Raw genomic sequence first — 15,189 nt, 5'->3', positions numbered from 1 at the left:
CTGGGGAGCAAGGTAGCAGTGAAGCCACAGGGCGTCCCGTGCCTACTCCTGTGGGGCAGCAAGCATTGCGCCACTCCACAGTGCCAGGGTTGCTTGCCACATTAACTAAACTGCAGGGTACAAACCTTAGTAGGCCCGAGAACCAGGAACAGGTCTTGCAATGGCTGTCAGAGAACGCTTACAGCACATTGTCCAGCAGCCAGTCAGACTCTGCCTCCTCTCCTCCTATTACCCAACAGTCTTGTCTTCCTTCCTCCCAAAATTCCGAAGCTTTACAGAACAATAACCCAAACTGTCCCTGCTCCCCAGAGCTGTTCTCCGCTCCTTTCATTGTCCCTCAACCTGCCTCTCCACGTCACGATTCCACGAACCTAACAGAGGAGCATCTGTATCCAGATGCTCAAACACTAGAGTCTCCTCCATCTCCGTTCGATTTGGTGGTGGATGACCAGCAACCCACCCTCATCGACGATGATGTGACGCAGTTGCCGTCAGGGCATCCAGTTGACCGGCGCATTGTGCGGGAGGAGGAGATGAGACAGGAGTTGGAAGAGGAAGTGGTGGATGATGAGGACACTGACCCGACCTGGACAGGGGGGATGTCAAGCGGGGAAAGTAGTGTGGATGTTGAGGCAGGTGCAGCACCAAAAAGGGTAGCTAGAGGCAGAGGCAGAGGTCAGCAGCTTAGGCGAAGCCAGGCCACACCCGGAATCTCCCAAGATGTTCCAGTTCGTACCCAGCCCCGAAAAACTCCCACCTCGAGGGCACGTTTCTCGAAGGTGTGGAGTTTTTTCAAGGAATGCGCCGAGGACAGATATAGTGTTGTCTGCACAATTTGCCTCTCGAAATTGATTAGGGGCTCTGAGAAGAGCAACCTGTCCACCACTTCAATGCGCCGTCATTTGGAATCCAAGCACTGGAATCAGTGGCAGGCAGCAACGGCAGGACAAAGGCCGACTGCCGTTCACGCCACTGCCACTGCCTCTGCCTCTGCCTCTGCCACTGCCACTGCTGACTGTGCTGGCGATGCACTCCAGAGGACGAGCCAGGACACCACTTCATCTGCCTCCGCCACTTTGTTGACTTCTACCTCATCCTCCCCTGGTCCTGTCTTATCTCCTTCTCCTGCACCATCAAAGGCACCATCAGGCGTTTCTTTACAACAACCCACCATCTCTCAGACATTGGAGCGGCGGCAGAAATACACTGCTAACCACCCACACGCGCAAGCCTTGAACGCCAACATCGCTAAACTGCTGGCCCAGGAGATGTTGGCGTTCCGGCTTGTTGAAACTCCCGCCTTCCTGGACCTGATGGCAACTGCGGCACCTCGCTATGCCGTCCCTAGCCGTCACTACTTCTCCCGGTGTGCCGTCCCCGCCTTGCACCAGCACGTGTCACTCAACATCAGGCGGGCCCTTAGTTCCGCGCTTTGCACAAAGGTCCACTTGACCACCGACGCGTGGACAAGTGCATGCGGACAGGGACGCTACATTTCACTGACGGCACACTGGGTGAATGTAGTTGAGGCTGGGACTGCTTCCCAAACTGGCCCGGTGTACCTCGTCTCCCCGCCTAACATTCCTGGCAGGGACACGAGAAGAACACCCCCCCCTCCTCCTCCTCCTCTACCGCCTCCTCCTCCGCCACCGCCTCCTCCTCCGCCACCGCCTCCTCCTCCGCTGTTAGATTGACCCCAGCTACGAGTTGGAAACGTTGCAGCACTGGCGTTGGTAGACGTCAGCAGGCTGTGCTGAAGCTGATCAGCTTGGGGGACAGACAGCACACTGCCTCCGAGGTGAGGGATGCCCTCCTCGATGAGACGGCAATATGGTTTGAGCCGCTGCACCTGGGCCCAGGCATGGTCGTTTGTGATAACGGCCGGAACCTGGTAGCAGCTCTGGAGCTTGCCGGACTCCAACATGTTCCATGCCTGGCCCACGTCTTCAACCTAGTGGTGCAACGTTTCCTAAAGAGCTACCCCAATGTTCCAGAGCTACTGGTGAAAGTGCGGCGCATGTGCGCCCACTTTCGCAAGTCGACAGTAGCCGCTGCTAGCTTAAAATCTCTCCAGCAACGCCTGCATGTGCCACAACACCGGCTTTTGTGCGACGTCCCCACACGCTGGAACTCAACGTTTCAGATGTTGAATAGAGTGGTTGAGCAGCAGAGACCTTTGATGGAATACCAGCTACAAAACCCTAGGGTGCCACAAAGTCAGCTGCCTCAGTTTCACATCCATGAGTGGCCATGGATGAGAGACCTTTGTGACATCCTACGGGTCTTTGAGGAGTCCACAAGGAGGGTGAGCTCTGAGGATGCGATGGTGAGCCTTACAATCCCGCTCTTGTGTGTTCTGAGAGAATCCCTGATTGACATCAGGGATAACTCAGATCACACAGAGGAGTTAGGGATAGCATCCGATCCGTCACAGCTGGAGAGTAGGTCCACACATCTGTCCGCTTCACTGCGTTTAATGGAGGAGGAGGAGGAGGAGGAGGAGGAAGAAGAGTTGTCCGATGATGTGATGGTGATACAGGAGGCTTCCGGGCAACTTCGAATCGTCCCATTGTTGCAGCGCGGATGGGTAGACATGGAGGATGAGGAGGAAATGGAGATTGAACTTTCCGGTGGGGCCAGAGGAGTCATGCCAACTAACACTGTGGCAGACATGGCTGAGTTCATGTTGGGGTGCTTTACAACCGACAAGCGTATTGTCAAAATCATGGAGGACAACCAGTACTGGATCTTTGCTATCCTTGACCCCCGGTATAAAAACAACATCTCGTCTTTTATTCCGGTAGAGGGGAGGGCCAATCGCATCAATGCTTGCCACAGGCAATTGGTGCAGAATATGATGGAGATGTTTCCAGCATGTGACGTTGGCGGCAGGGAGGGCAGTTCCTCCAGTAGGCAACCAAGTTCTCACCGGTCCACACAAACGAGGGGCACACTGTCTAAGGTCTGGGACACCTTGATGGCACCCCCTCGCCAAAGTGCCGCCACGGAGGGTCCTAGTGTCACCAGGCGTGAGAAGTATAGGCGCATGTTGCGGGAATACCTTTCCGACCACAGCCCTGTCCTCTCCGACCCCTCTGCGCCCTACACGTATTGGGTGTCGAAGTTGGACCTGTGGCTTGAACTTGCCCTATATGCCTTGGAGGTGCTGTCCTGTCCTGCCGCCAGCGTCCTATCTGAGAGGGTGTTCAGTGCAGCCGGTGGCATCATCACTGACAAGCGCACCCGTCTGTCAGCTGAGAGTGCCGACCGGCTCACTTTGATAAAAATGAACCACCACTGGGTAGAGCCGTCATTTTTGTGCCCACCTGTGTAAAGCACCCCAACATGAAACTCCATGTCTGTACTCAACCTCTCCAATTCCTCCGCATCCTCATACTCATCCACCATAAGCGTTGCACAATTCTGCTAATACTAGGCTCCCTCCACCCTGATTTCCCCCAACTCTGCTGGTTAGAGGCTCCCTCCACCATGAATTTGCCCAAACTGGGCTGTTTAGAGGCTCCCTCCACCATGAATTGGTCCAAACTGGGTTTTTTAGAGGCTCCCTCCACCATGAATTTGCCCAAACTGGGCTGTTTAGAGGCTCCCTCCACCATGAATTGGTCCAAACTGGGCTGGTTAGAGGCTCCCTCCACCATGAATTTCCCAAAACTTGGCTGTTTAGAGGCTCCCTCCACCATGAATTTGCCCAAACTGGGCTGTTTAGAGGCTCCCTCCACCATTAATTGGTCCAAACTGGGCTGGTTAGAGGCTCCCTCCACCATGAATTTGCCCAAACTGGGGTGGTTAGAGGCTCCCTCCACCATTAATTGGTCCAAACTGGGCTGGTTAGAGGCTCCCTCCACCATGAATTTCCCAAAACTTGGCTGTTTAGAGGCTCCCTCCACCATTAATTGGTCCAAACTGGGCTGGTTAGAGGCTCCCTCCACCATGAATTTGCCCAAACTGGGCTGTTTAGAGGCTCCCTCCACCATTAATTGGTCCAAACTGGGCTGGTTAGAGGCTCCCTCCACCATGAATTTGCCCAAACTGGGCTGTTTAGAGGCTCCCTCCACCATGAATTGGTCCAAACTGGGGTGGTTAGAGGCTCCCTCCACCATGAATTGGTCCAAACTGGGGTGGTTAGAGGCTCCCTCCACCATTAATTGGTCCAAACTGGGCTGGTTAGAGGCTCCCTCCACCATGAATTTGCCCAAACTGGGCTGTTTAGAGGCTCCCTCCACCATTAATTGGTCCAAACTGGGCTGGTTAGAGGCTCCCTCCACCATGAATTTGCCCAAACTGGGCTGTTTAGAGGCTCCCTCCACCATGAATTGGTCCAAACTGGGGTGGTTAGAGGCTCCCTCCACCATGAATTGGTCCAAACTGGGGTGGTTAGAGGCTCCCTCCACCATTAATTGGTCCAAACTGGGCTGGTTAGAGGCTCCCTCCACCATTAATTGGTCCAAACTGGGCTGGTTAGAGGCTCCCTCCACCATGAATTTGCCCAAACTGGGGTGGTTAGAGGCTCCCTCCACCATTAATTGGTCCAAACTGGGCTGGTTAGAGGCTCCCTCCACAATTAATTGGTCCAAACTGGGCTAATTAGAGGCTCCCTCCACCATGAATTGGTCCAAACTGGGTTTTTTAGAGGCTCCCTCCACCATGAATTTGCCCAAACTGGGCTGTTTAGAGGCTCCCTCCACCATGAATTGGTCCAAACTGGGCTGGTTAGAGGCTCCCTCCACCATGAATTGGTCCAAACTGGGGTGGTTAGAGGCTCCCTCCACCATTAATTGGTCCAAACTGGGCTGGTTAGAGGCTCCCTCCACCATTAATTGGTCCAAACTGGGCTGGTTAGAGGCTCCCTCCACCATGAATTTGCCCAAACTGGGGTGGTTAGAGGCTCCCTCCACCATTAATTGGTCCAAACTGGGCTGGTTAGAGGCTCCCTCCACAATTAATTGGTCCAAACTGGGCTAATTAGAGGCTCCCTCCACCATGAATTGGTCCAAACTGGGTTTTTTAGAGGCTCCCTCCACCATGAATTTGCCCAAACTGGGCTGTTTAGAGGCTCCCTCCACCATGAATTGGTCCAAACTGGGCTGGTTAGAGGCTCCCTCCACCATGAATTGGTCCAAACTGGGGTGGTTAGAGGCTCCCTCCACCATTAATTGGTCCAAACTGGGCTGGTTAGAGGCTCCCTCCACCATTAATTGGTCCAAACTGGGCTGGTTAGAGGCTCCCTCCACCATGAATTTGCCCAAACTGGGGTGGTTAGAGGCTCCCTCCACCATTAATTGGTCCAAACTGGGGTGGTTAGAGGCTCCCTCCACCATTAATTGGTCCAAACTGGGCTGGTTAGAGGCTCCCTCCACCATTAATTGGTCCAAACTGGGCTGGTTAGAGGCTCCCTCCACCATGAATTTGCCCAAACTGGGGTGGTTAGAGGCTCCCTCCACCATTAATTGGTCCAAACTGGGCTGGTTAGAGGCTCCCTCCACAATTAATTGGTCCAAACTGGGCTAATTAGAGGCTCCCTCCACCATGAATTGGTCCAAACTGGGTTTTTTAGAGGCTCCCTCCACCATGAATTTGCCCAAACTGGGCTGTTTAGAGGCTCCCTCCACCATGAATTGGTCCAAACTGGGCTGGTTAGAGGCTCCCTCCACCATGAATTTCCCAAAACTTGGCTGTTTAGAGGCTCCCTCCACCATTAATTGGTCCAAACTGGGCTGGTTAGAGGCTCCCTCCACCATTAATTGGTCCAAACTGGGCTGGTTAGAGGCTCCCTCCACCATTAATTGGTCCAAACTGGGCTGGTTAGAGGCTCCCTCCACCATGAATTTCCCAAAACTTGGCTGTTTAGAGGCTCCCTCCACCATTAATTGGTCCAAACTGGGCTGGTTAGAGGCTCCCTCCACCATGAATTTGCCCAAACTGGGCTGTTTAGAGGCTCCCTCCACCATGAATTGGTCCAAACTGGGTTTTTTAGAGGCTCCCTCCACCATTAATTGGTCCAAACTGGGCTGGTTAGAGGCTCCCTCCACAATTAATTGGTCCAAACTGGGCTAATTAGAGGCTCCCTCCACCATGAATTGGTCCAAACTGGGTTTTTTAGAGGCTCCCTCCACCATGAATTTGCCCAAACTGGGCTGTTTAGAGGCTCCCTCCACCATGAATTGGTCCAAACTGGGCTGGTTAGAGGCTCCCTCCACCATGAATTGGTCCAAACTGGGGTGGTTAGAGGCTCCCTCCACCATTAATTGGTCCAAACTGGGCTGGTTAGAGGCTCCCTCCACCATTAATTGGTCCAAACTGGGCTGGTTAGAGGCTCCCTCCACCATGAATTTGCCCAAACTGGGGTGGTTAGAGGCTCCCTCCACCATTAATTGGTCCAAACTGGGCTGGTTAGAGGCTCCCTCCACAATTAATTGGTCCAAACTGGGCTAATTAGAGGCTCCCTCCACCATGAATTGGTCCAAACTGGGTTTTTTAGAGGCTCCCTCCACCATGAATTTGCCCAAACTGGGCTGTTTAGAGGCTCCCTCCACCATGAATTGGTCCAAACTGGGCTGGTTAGAGGCTCCCTCCACCATGAATTTCCCAAAACTTGGCTGTTTAGAGGCTCCCTCCACCATGAATTTGCCCAAACTGGGCTGTTTAGAGGCTCCCTCCACCATTAATTGGTCCAAACTGGGCTGGTTAGAGGCTCCCTCCACCATGAATTTGCCCAAACTGGGGTGGTTAGAGGCTCCCTCCACCATTAATTGGTCCAAACTGGGCTGGTTAGAGGCTCCCTCCACCATGAATTTCCCAAAACTTGGCTGTTTAGAGGCTCCCTCCACCATTAATTGGTCCAAACTGGGCTGGTTAGAGGCTCCCTCCACCATGAATTTGCCCAAACTGGGCTGTTTAGAGGCTCCCTCCACCATTAATTGGTCCAAACTGGGCTGGTTAGAGGCTCCCTCCACCATGAATTTGCCCAAACTGGGCTGTTTAGAGGCTCCCTCCACCATGAATTGGTCCAAACTGGGGTGGTTAGAGGCTCCCTCCACCATGAATTGGTCCAAACTGGGGTGGTTAGAGGCTCCCTCCACCATTAATTGGTCCAAACTGGGCTGGTTAGAGGCTCCCTCCACCTTGAATTTCCCAAAACTTGGCTGTTTAGAGGCTCCCTCCACCATTAATTGGTCCAAACTGGGCTGGTTAGAGGCTCCCTCCACCATGAATTTGCCCAAACTGGGCTGTTTAGAGGCTCCCTCCACCATGAATTTGCCCAAACTGGGCTGTTTAGAGGCTCCCTCCACCATGAATTGGTCCAAACTGGGCTGGTTAGAGGCTCCCTCCACCATGAATTTCCCAAAACTTGGCTGTTTAGAGGCTCCCTCCACCATTAATTGGTCCAAACTGGGCTGGTTAGAGGCTCCCTCCACCATGAATTTGCCCAAACTGGGGTGGTTAGAGGCTCCCTCCACCATTAATTGGTCCAAACTGGGCTGGTTAGAGGCTCCCTCCACCATTAATTGGTCCAAACTGGGCTAATTAGAGGCTCCCTCCACCATGAATTGGTCCAAACTGGGTTTTTTAGAGGCTCCCTCCACCATGAATTTGCCCAAACTGGGCTGTTTAGAGGCTCCCTCCACCATGAATTGGTCCAAACTGGGCTGTTTAGAGGCTCCCTCCACCATGAATTGGTCCAAACTGGGCTGGTTAGAGGCTCCCTCCACCATGAATTTCCCAAAACTTGGCTGTTTAGAGGCTCCCTCCACCATTAATTGGTCCAAACTGGGCTGGTTAGAGGCTCCCTCCACCATGAATTGGTCCAAACTGGGGTTTTTAGAGGCTCCCTCCACCATGAATTGGTCCAAACTGGGGTTTTTAGAGTCTCCCTCCACCATGAATTGGTCCAAACTGGGGTTTTTAGAGGCTCCCTCCACCATGAATTTGCCCAAACTCTGCTGGTTAGAGGCTCAATCCACCCTGATTTTCAAAACAAATGTTGGTGCCAACCTCAACTTACTACAAGGGCCAAATTCACTGCTGGTGACAAGCTCTCCTCACTGCAAGTGCCAAATACACATGTTTCAAGGTGTTTTCCTACTGTCAGAGAGGTGGTATTGAGTGTGTAAAGTGTGTAGTTGTTAGGCTGTGATGTTGGGGTAATAGAGGGTCTTTGGTGTGTTAGATGCCCCCAGACATGCTTCCCCTGCTGTCCCAGTGTCATTCCAGAGGTGTTGGCATCATTTCCTGGGGTGTCATAGTGGACTTGGTGACCCTCCAGACACGGATTTGGGTTTCCCCCTTAACGAGTATCTGTTCCCCATAGACTATAATGGGGTTCGAAACCCGTTCGAACACACGAACATTGAGCGGCTGTTCGAATCGAATTTCGAACCTCGAACATTTTAGTGTTCGCTCATCTCTACCTATTACAATACATGCTTTATTGATTCTGCTCCATTATACAATCGCTTTTTGCTATCTGTAGAGAAAACATTTTTGGGCAAATGCAAAAACCCTTGTTTACTGGGATTCAGCAAAAAACAAAAGTGTGCTCTCATTATTATACTGTTACTGGTAGGGTGCCCACCAGAGCAGCGAAGGCCAAAAAATTGGGTACTGATGACTGATCCGAAAAATGAATCCATTTAATTTTTCCTGTTCCTCAAAGACTCTTGGTGGACCCACTAACCTGTAATGGAGTCCATCTGGTTTAAGAAGTGCTGTGGGAAAAATTGTATCTGTGGGAGTTATTGTAATAGACAGAATGTAAATAGCGGTGCGGCGAATGTCTTTACCAACTGCTTTATTCATGGTCTATTCACGTGATCCTGCACTGTGTGGACTGCAAGTCAGTCACTCTATGCAAGCACATGACGTGCACATTGAGACTCTCACAAGCCTGCCTAGAAGGACTAACTTGTGAGCAAATTCTGTAGGAATCAGAAGGCACAGAGTTACCATGGACCAGGATGCACCAGGGACCAAAACAGAACCACTAAACCATTACTAAAGCTAACAGTAAACAAATTATCCACGCTACTCTTCATATAAAGTCCATTATAACTGGACGAACAGCCTGCGGTCATGCTCCCACACTGAAGTCCTAGCACCATTACGGCTGGAGAGCAACAGGTTGTAGACCACTGATATACAAAGCAGGTGCTTTTGCTGTTGAGACCCCCTACCATCTCCTGCCTATGTCACCCCATGCAGTTAACCCTTTCACAGCTATGAAATTACATCACCCACTCTACCTAAAAGATAAGACAAGTCCCAGGGCTGAAGGCCCATCCCCAGTGCTCCACCTGCCTCCTTTGGATAAGACTTCAAAGTTGTTTTTCTCCAAATCTACAAAAGTGACATATAACATGGGTGCATTGTCTATCACTGTAATGTGCTCTGTAATATGATGATAGCAATATTCTTGGGGAGGTGGTAGCCTGCCTTTAACACAGAGCACCCTGGATACTTTATAGGATCCTGGGCTTTCTGCAGTATACCCGTATTACCTGTAGGATCCTGGATTTTCTGCAGTATACCTTTGCTACCTCTTTGGCCCTGGGCTTTCTACAGTATACCCCTATTACCTGTTTGACCCTGTGCTTTCTGCAGTATACCTCTATTACCTGTAGGATCCTGGGCTTTCTGCAATATACCTTTGTTACCTCTTTGGCCCTGGGCTTTCCGCACTATACCTCTATTACCTATAGGATCCTGGATTTTCTGCAGTATACCTTTGCTACCTCTTTGGCCCTGAGCTTTCTACAGTATACCTCTATTACCTGTTTGACCCTGTGCTTTCTACAGTATACCTCTATTACCTGTTTGACCCTGTGCTTTCTACAGTATACCTCTATTACCTGTTTGACCCTGTGCTTTCTGCAGTATACCTCTATTACCTGTAGGATCCTGGGCTTTCTGCAGTATACCTCTATTACCTGTTTGACCCTGTGCTTTCAACGGTGTACCTCTATTACCTGTTTGACCCTGTGCTTTCTGCAGTATACCTCTATTACCTGTTTGACCCTGTGCTTTCTGCAGTATACCTCTATTACCTGTAGGATCCTGGGCTTTCTGCAGTATACCTCTATTACCTGTAGGATCCTGGGCTTTCTGCAGTATACCTCTATTACCTGTTTGACCCTGTGCTTTCAACGGTGTACCTCTATTACCTGTTTGACCCTGTGCTTTCTGCAGTATACCTCTATTACCTGTTTGACCCTGTGCTTTCTGCAGTATACCTCTATTACCTGTAGGATCCTGGGCTTTCTGCAGTATACCTTTGTTACCTATTTGGCCCTGGGCTTTCTGCAGTATACCTTTGTTACCTCTTTGGTCCTGGGCTTTCTACAGTATACCCGTTACTAACTGTGGCCTTGTGCCTCTTGTAATATATCTCAGCTATCTGTCTTGTAGCTCTTGATTCTTGTTGCTTACCAAGACACTGATTTTAGTCTGTGTTCACTTCATGCATTTGATCCTGTTTCTATGGTTCTCAATGCCACATTTCTAACCTGCCTGTTCAGTTGCTACTTAAGTGGGACCACCTCAGGAGCTAGCGGCCTGGTGGACCCCCTGCAGCAAAGATCAGGGAAGACCGGGAAGTCTTCTAGGATAAGAGCATTAATGGTGACCCCAAGTCAAACAAGTCTGGTATCACAGCGGGTCCATGATCTGCTGCTGCCCGTTACTCAGGGAATCCCTGTAAAGATTACTAACTGCAGCTATTTGCTTTTCATTGGCTCTTGAATATTCATCATATAGTGTATATAGTATAGTGTAAACAATTTTCACTAAAAACAGTACTAAGCGTATGTTGACTCAGGGCAGCTACACCGCAGATTTTCCAGCATTTACATGAAAAGCAGTGGATGAGAGTGTGCAGAATCCATGTGGAAACTGACCCACAGCCATAGTGGCATGCCCTTAACACCTTAACCACCAATGCGCAGATGGCCATCAATTCTCAGCACCTAAAGAATAGGTGGAAAGTATCTGATCAGTGTGGGACTGACCACTGGGACCCTACTGATCCCATGTCCCCTGTATGAATAGTCCAGGCGGCTGGTACATTTATCTCTATATCTCATCCCTGCTTTTCACTAGTCTAAATGGCTACATTCCTAACTATAGATATATGGAGCAGTAGTGTGCGCTGCTGCTTCGTACGTACAGGCAGACACAGGACCCTTGTTCTCGTGACCATCAATCAGACACCATCTAGCCTGTGGATAGGTTATAAGTTTAATAGCTGGGACAACCTCTATAAAAACACTGACCTGCAAACAACATGTCTCACCTATCCTCAGGCTAGGTAATGAATCTATGATCACAGGGAATCCCACTGGTTAAAAGAACAGGGGTCCTGAGTCCTCAGGTTTCTATGGGACTGACAAAGAAAGCCAAGTGTGCTTTTGCTCAAAACCCTGGTCATAGACGCAAGCAACAGTGACAAGCTGTTATACTATTATACCCTATAAAGGGGTCAGCAGCTGCCGGAGATCTCAGTCACTTTATGCCAGGGGGTCCGGATAGAGGACCAGCCAAAGCAACACCACAACATGGATGATGCTCTCCTCCCTCAGGGAGTCTAGACTGATAGACACCGTAATCCCTACAGGATCTACCCACAGCGTACAAATGGTCATCTCCGTGCCAAGTCCAATCTGTCATAATATTTGCCTGACATGGATTTTAGCCACACTATTCCATTAAAATAAACTCATCAGTGGATTTTTTTTGACCAGGCTTTAGATCAAAACAATCCTTAAACAGAAGCGAAATGGGCATTTGCCAACCCGGGGATCTCTATTAATGAGTGCAGTGCAATCCCTTTTCTGTATCTAATTTTAGAAAGATGCCAAGTCTGTAGTTCAGCATTTAATAAACTCTGACATTGTAATTACTCTGCATTGAGAACTTTGCAATGGATTTATAGCATCAAAGATACTTAAAGAGACCAGCTACCTGCACGGTCCAAGCAGATGTAGCAGTGCTGAAACTGTTCTGACTGCATTCTCTATTTTATAATAATAGGCTGCGTTCACATTTGTTTTGGAGCCCCACCATTAACATCTATAGGCAATGCCATCGTATTTGATTACAGTAAAATAGCACAGTATGCAACGCTATTCTACCCGTCAACATGATGGACACAATGATGAAACCTGACGGAATCCATTATAAGTCAGTAAGGTCCATTGGGCACTTTTGAATGTGAAGCAATGGATATGACACTGTGTTCCTGTGACGGAACAGAAAAAAAAAGTGAACATAGCCTTACCTGCAGTACTATGTAAAACAAGGTATAACACACTAGTGATTAATAGGGAATTGCAGTAATGTGCAAACACAGCTCTGCTACATCAGACAAGTTCCAGATATATGTTGGTATATAGAATGTGTATACATTATGAATGCAGAAGCCTTTTCTGCTGTGAATAGAAGCATTTCATACACAAAAGACCCTGATTCCCAGAATCCTATGAAGTAACAAGTTGGCGCCTGGTGTGATTTATTTGCCTTGTGTCTTATACAAAGTAACAGATACATTGTCGCTTCTTGTTCTGGACCAGAGAACAGACAAGGAATGATATATTTGCAGACCAAGGACTGGTACTACTCTTTAATGATATAGATGATGGAAATTGTAGGTAGTCTCATATGTTATCTCACACCTACATTGTGTACATGGTATACAGTATTTACAAATTATACACATGTATACCCTTGTGTGTGATTCTCTGTGTACTTTACTAAGTGACCCCGTCTGAAGCTTTTCTAGAAAGGTAAAGATGATCACGGACACAAAGACCTGACCACAACCATAAACTTGAATAATTGCGTGTAAATCCACAGCAAGATACTCCACTGGGAAAACTGATCTATAGCAAAACTGCTAAGCATCGGCATTGCACCCAAGAGAAATGGCTCAGGATAATGTTGCTCTATTGTAGTAATGACCAGACAGTGAGTGCGATAAATTTCACAAATACTTTCCTATGGGTCACAGATGGTTGGCTTGCCAAAAACATCAACAGGATTGCCCAGATTATTGGAGCATCTGTGGCCACAGTTTATACACATATGATCACTGAAATATCTATATCCATTCATATACTGTATATGTGAGTCAGTATGTAAGCATATAGTGTCAGCCACGATAGCAAATGACTATAAGCAGTATGTACTTAATGTATGTGTGTATGTTGTGTAACTGGTGCAGTTCTGGAGGAAGCAGGTCATGTATATGAATAGATGAATATACAGGATATATAACTACAGTGTAACAGGTCAAGAGGCTGGTTGTATATATGAAAAATGAAAGGTTTAGTAGCTGGTGGAGATGGCAACTGTGCAGTAGCATATATATATATATATATATATATATATATATATTCACTGAAGCAGACAGCTGTACATGTATATAGATATGCATATCTGAAGTATGATGATGCGTCAATGAGGTGTATATACATGTAGCCTTATGTCGCAAGATAAGTCCATTATCTTAATAAAGCAGTGTACATCTATGCAGTAGGTATGTATGTATATATGAATGCCTGTAGTAGTATGTAATATGTATAAGATCAGTATAAATCCACACAGTGGGACAAGTCGTGTATATGAATGGGACAGGTAATTGTACATGTGTGTCATAGTCACGTAGCATTTATACAAACATGTACAATTAGTGTGTATATATATATATATATATATATATATATATATATATATATATATATATATAGGACAAGTGCACATGCCGGCTGGTCACCTGCTCCATTTATATACAGAACTTGCCACATATACAGGGAATATATATTTTTATAGTGTATGACGTTATGACGTTTACAGTGTGACGGGTTTATAACCTGGTTATGTATACAAAGAGTAGGCATGTAGCATGCGTATACAGGGTGCAGGTGCCTGGTTGGAACAGGTGAGTGTATAGGTATGCAGTATGTACAAGACACATTCCTGCAGGAATGTATAAGAGATATCTATATAGCGTGCTCTTCCAGTGTGACGGGTTAATTATCTGTACCTGTACTAGCTATGTAGTATGTATAGGCAGGACGCAGGGTCTGATACCTGGATGGAACAGGTGAGTGTACAGGTATGCAGTATGTATAGAATATATGCCTTCAGCAATGTAAAAGCCATGTATATCGGCGATGTCTGTAGTGTGACAGGTTCGTTACCTGGAAACGTACATATATCATTAGCAGTTATGTAGCATGTATATACAGTGTGTAAGGCCTGGCACCTCGTTGGAGCAGGTGAATGTATATAGTTGGTGTTGGAGATGTGTGTGTGTGTATATATATATACTTATCACACTATAACAGGTATATATATATATATATATATATATATATATATATATATACCTGTTATAGTGTGATAAGTATGTGTTTACATGTAGTATATTAAGTATATAGTATTTATATACAGGATGCAGGACCCCCTACTTGTATGAAGTGTATATATTTAGTAGAAGCTATGGTTGTATATACTTCATGTATTATTATAGTGTAACAGCTGTATGTCTACTGTAGTATATATCATGTCCAGGGTGCAGGGTCCAGTACCTGGATGGAGCTGGAGCGCCGCTCCGCGCTGCAGACGCCGTGTCGCTGATTGGGACATGTCTCCACGGGTTCCGCCTCCGCTCTCACTTGTTGCAAGTCCCAGGGGAAGCTCCCGGAGTCCCGGTTGGTCCCCGGTGTCCCTAGTACAGAACTGTTCCTAGTGTCCGCCTGCTGCCGGTGTCACCCCAAGCCTGAGCCCGATGCAGCTGCTGCTGTGATACACTGCTGCTCCTCCGGACCGGCGCTCTGTGTGTATGTGTCTGCGGAGGGGAGCCGCGACCATTCACATCTCTGAAGAGGGGAGCGGAGGGGGAGATAACTGGAGAGCAGAACAGCTCATTCACCGAGCGGAGGGGGAGAGCGCAGCGGAGAAGAGCCGGGACTATAAAATCAGAGAATCAACTCCGGCACTCCAAAAAGTGAAAAAATAAAAAAGAATTTTATTATAACATCTTAAAAAATATAAAGAATCATGCGGAGCTGGATCAAAATTGAATAGACATCACATGTGAGTTAACGCCGGATAAGTTTCGATCCAAGATCAGACCTTCATCAGCAGGATGTCTATAACAGATGACAATATTTACAA

General features: G+C 48.1%; 1 protein-coding gene across 2 annotated transcripts in view; it reads right to left on the bottom strand.

Moving 5' to 3' along the window:
* The window catches only part of PDE1B (phosphodiesterase 1B), a 298,615-nt gene extending 283,716 nt beyond the window's left edge, over positions 1–14,899 (bottom strand). For both annotated transcript variants that reach the window (XM_075265808.1, XM_075265807.1), the window contains exon 1: positions 14,601–14,899. In XM_075265808.1, the coding sequence (XP_075121909.1) occupies positions 14,601–14,658 (58 nt within the window). In that variant the 5' untranslated portion in view covers positions 14,659–14,899. The remainder of the gene's footprint in view (positions 1–14,600) is intronic.
* Between the last annotated feature and the right edge of the window lie 290 nt (positions 14,900–15,189).

The sequence above is a fragment of the Leptodactylus fuscus genome, chromosome 2 (assembly GCF_031893055.1).
Source record: "Leptodactylus fuscus isolate aLepFus1 chromosome 2, aLepFus1.hap2, whole genome shotgun sequence".
Classification (NCBI taxonomy): domain Eukaryota; kingdom Metazoa; phylum Chordata; class Amphibia; order Anura; family Leptodactylidae; genus Leptodactylus; species Leptodactylus fuscus.
Note: the sequence above shows the minus strand (reverse complement) of the source record. Positions and strands in the feature narration are given on the sequence as shown.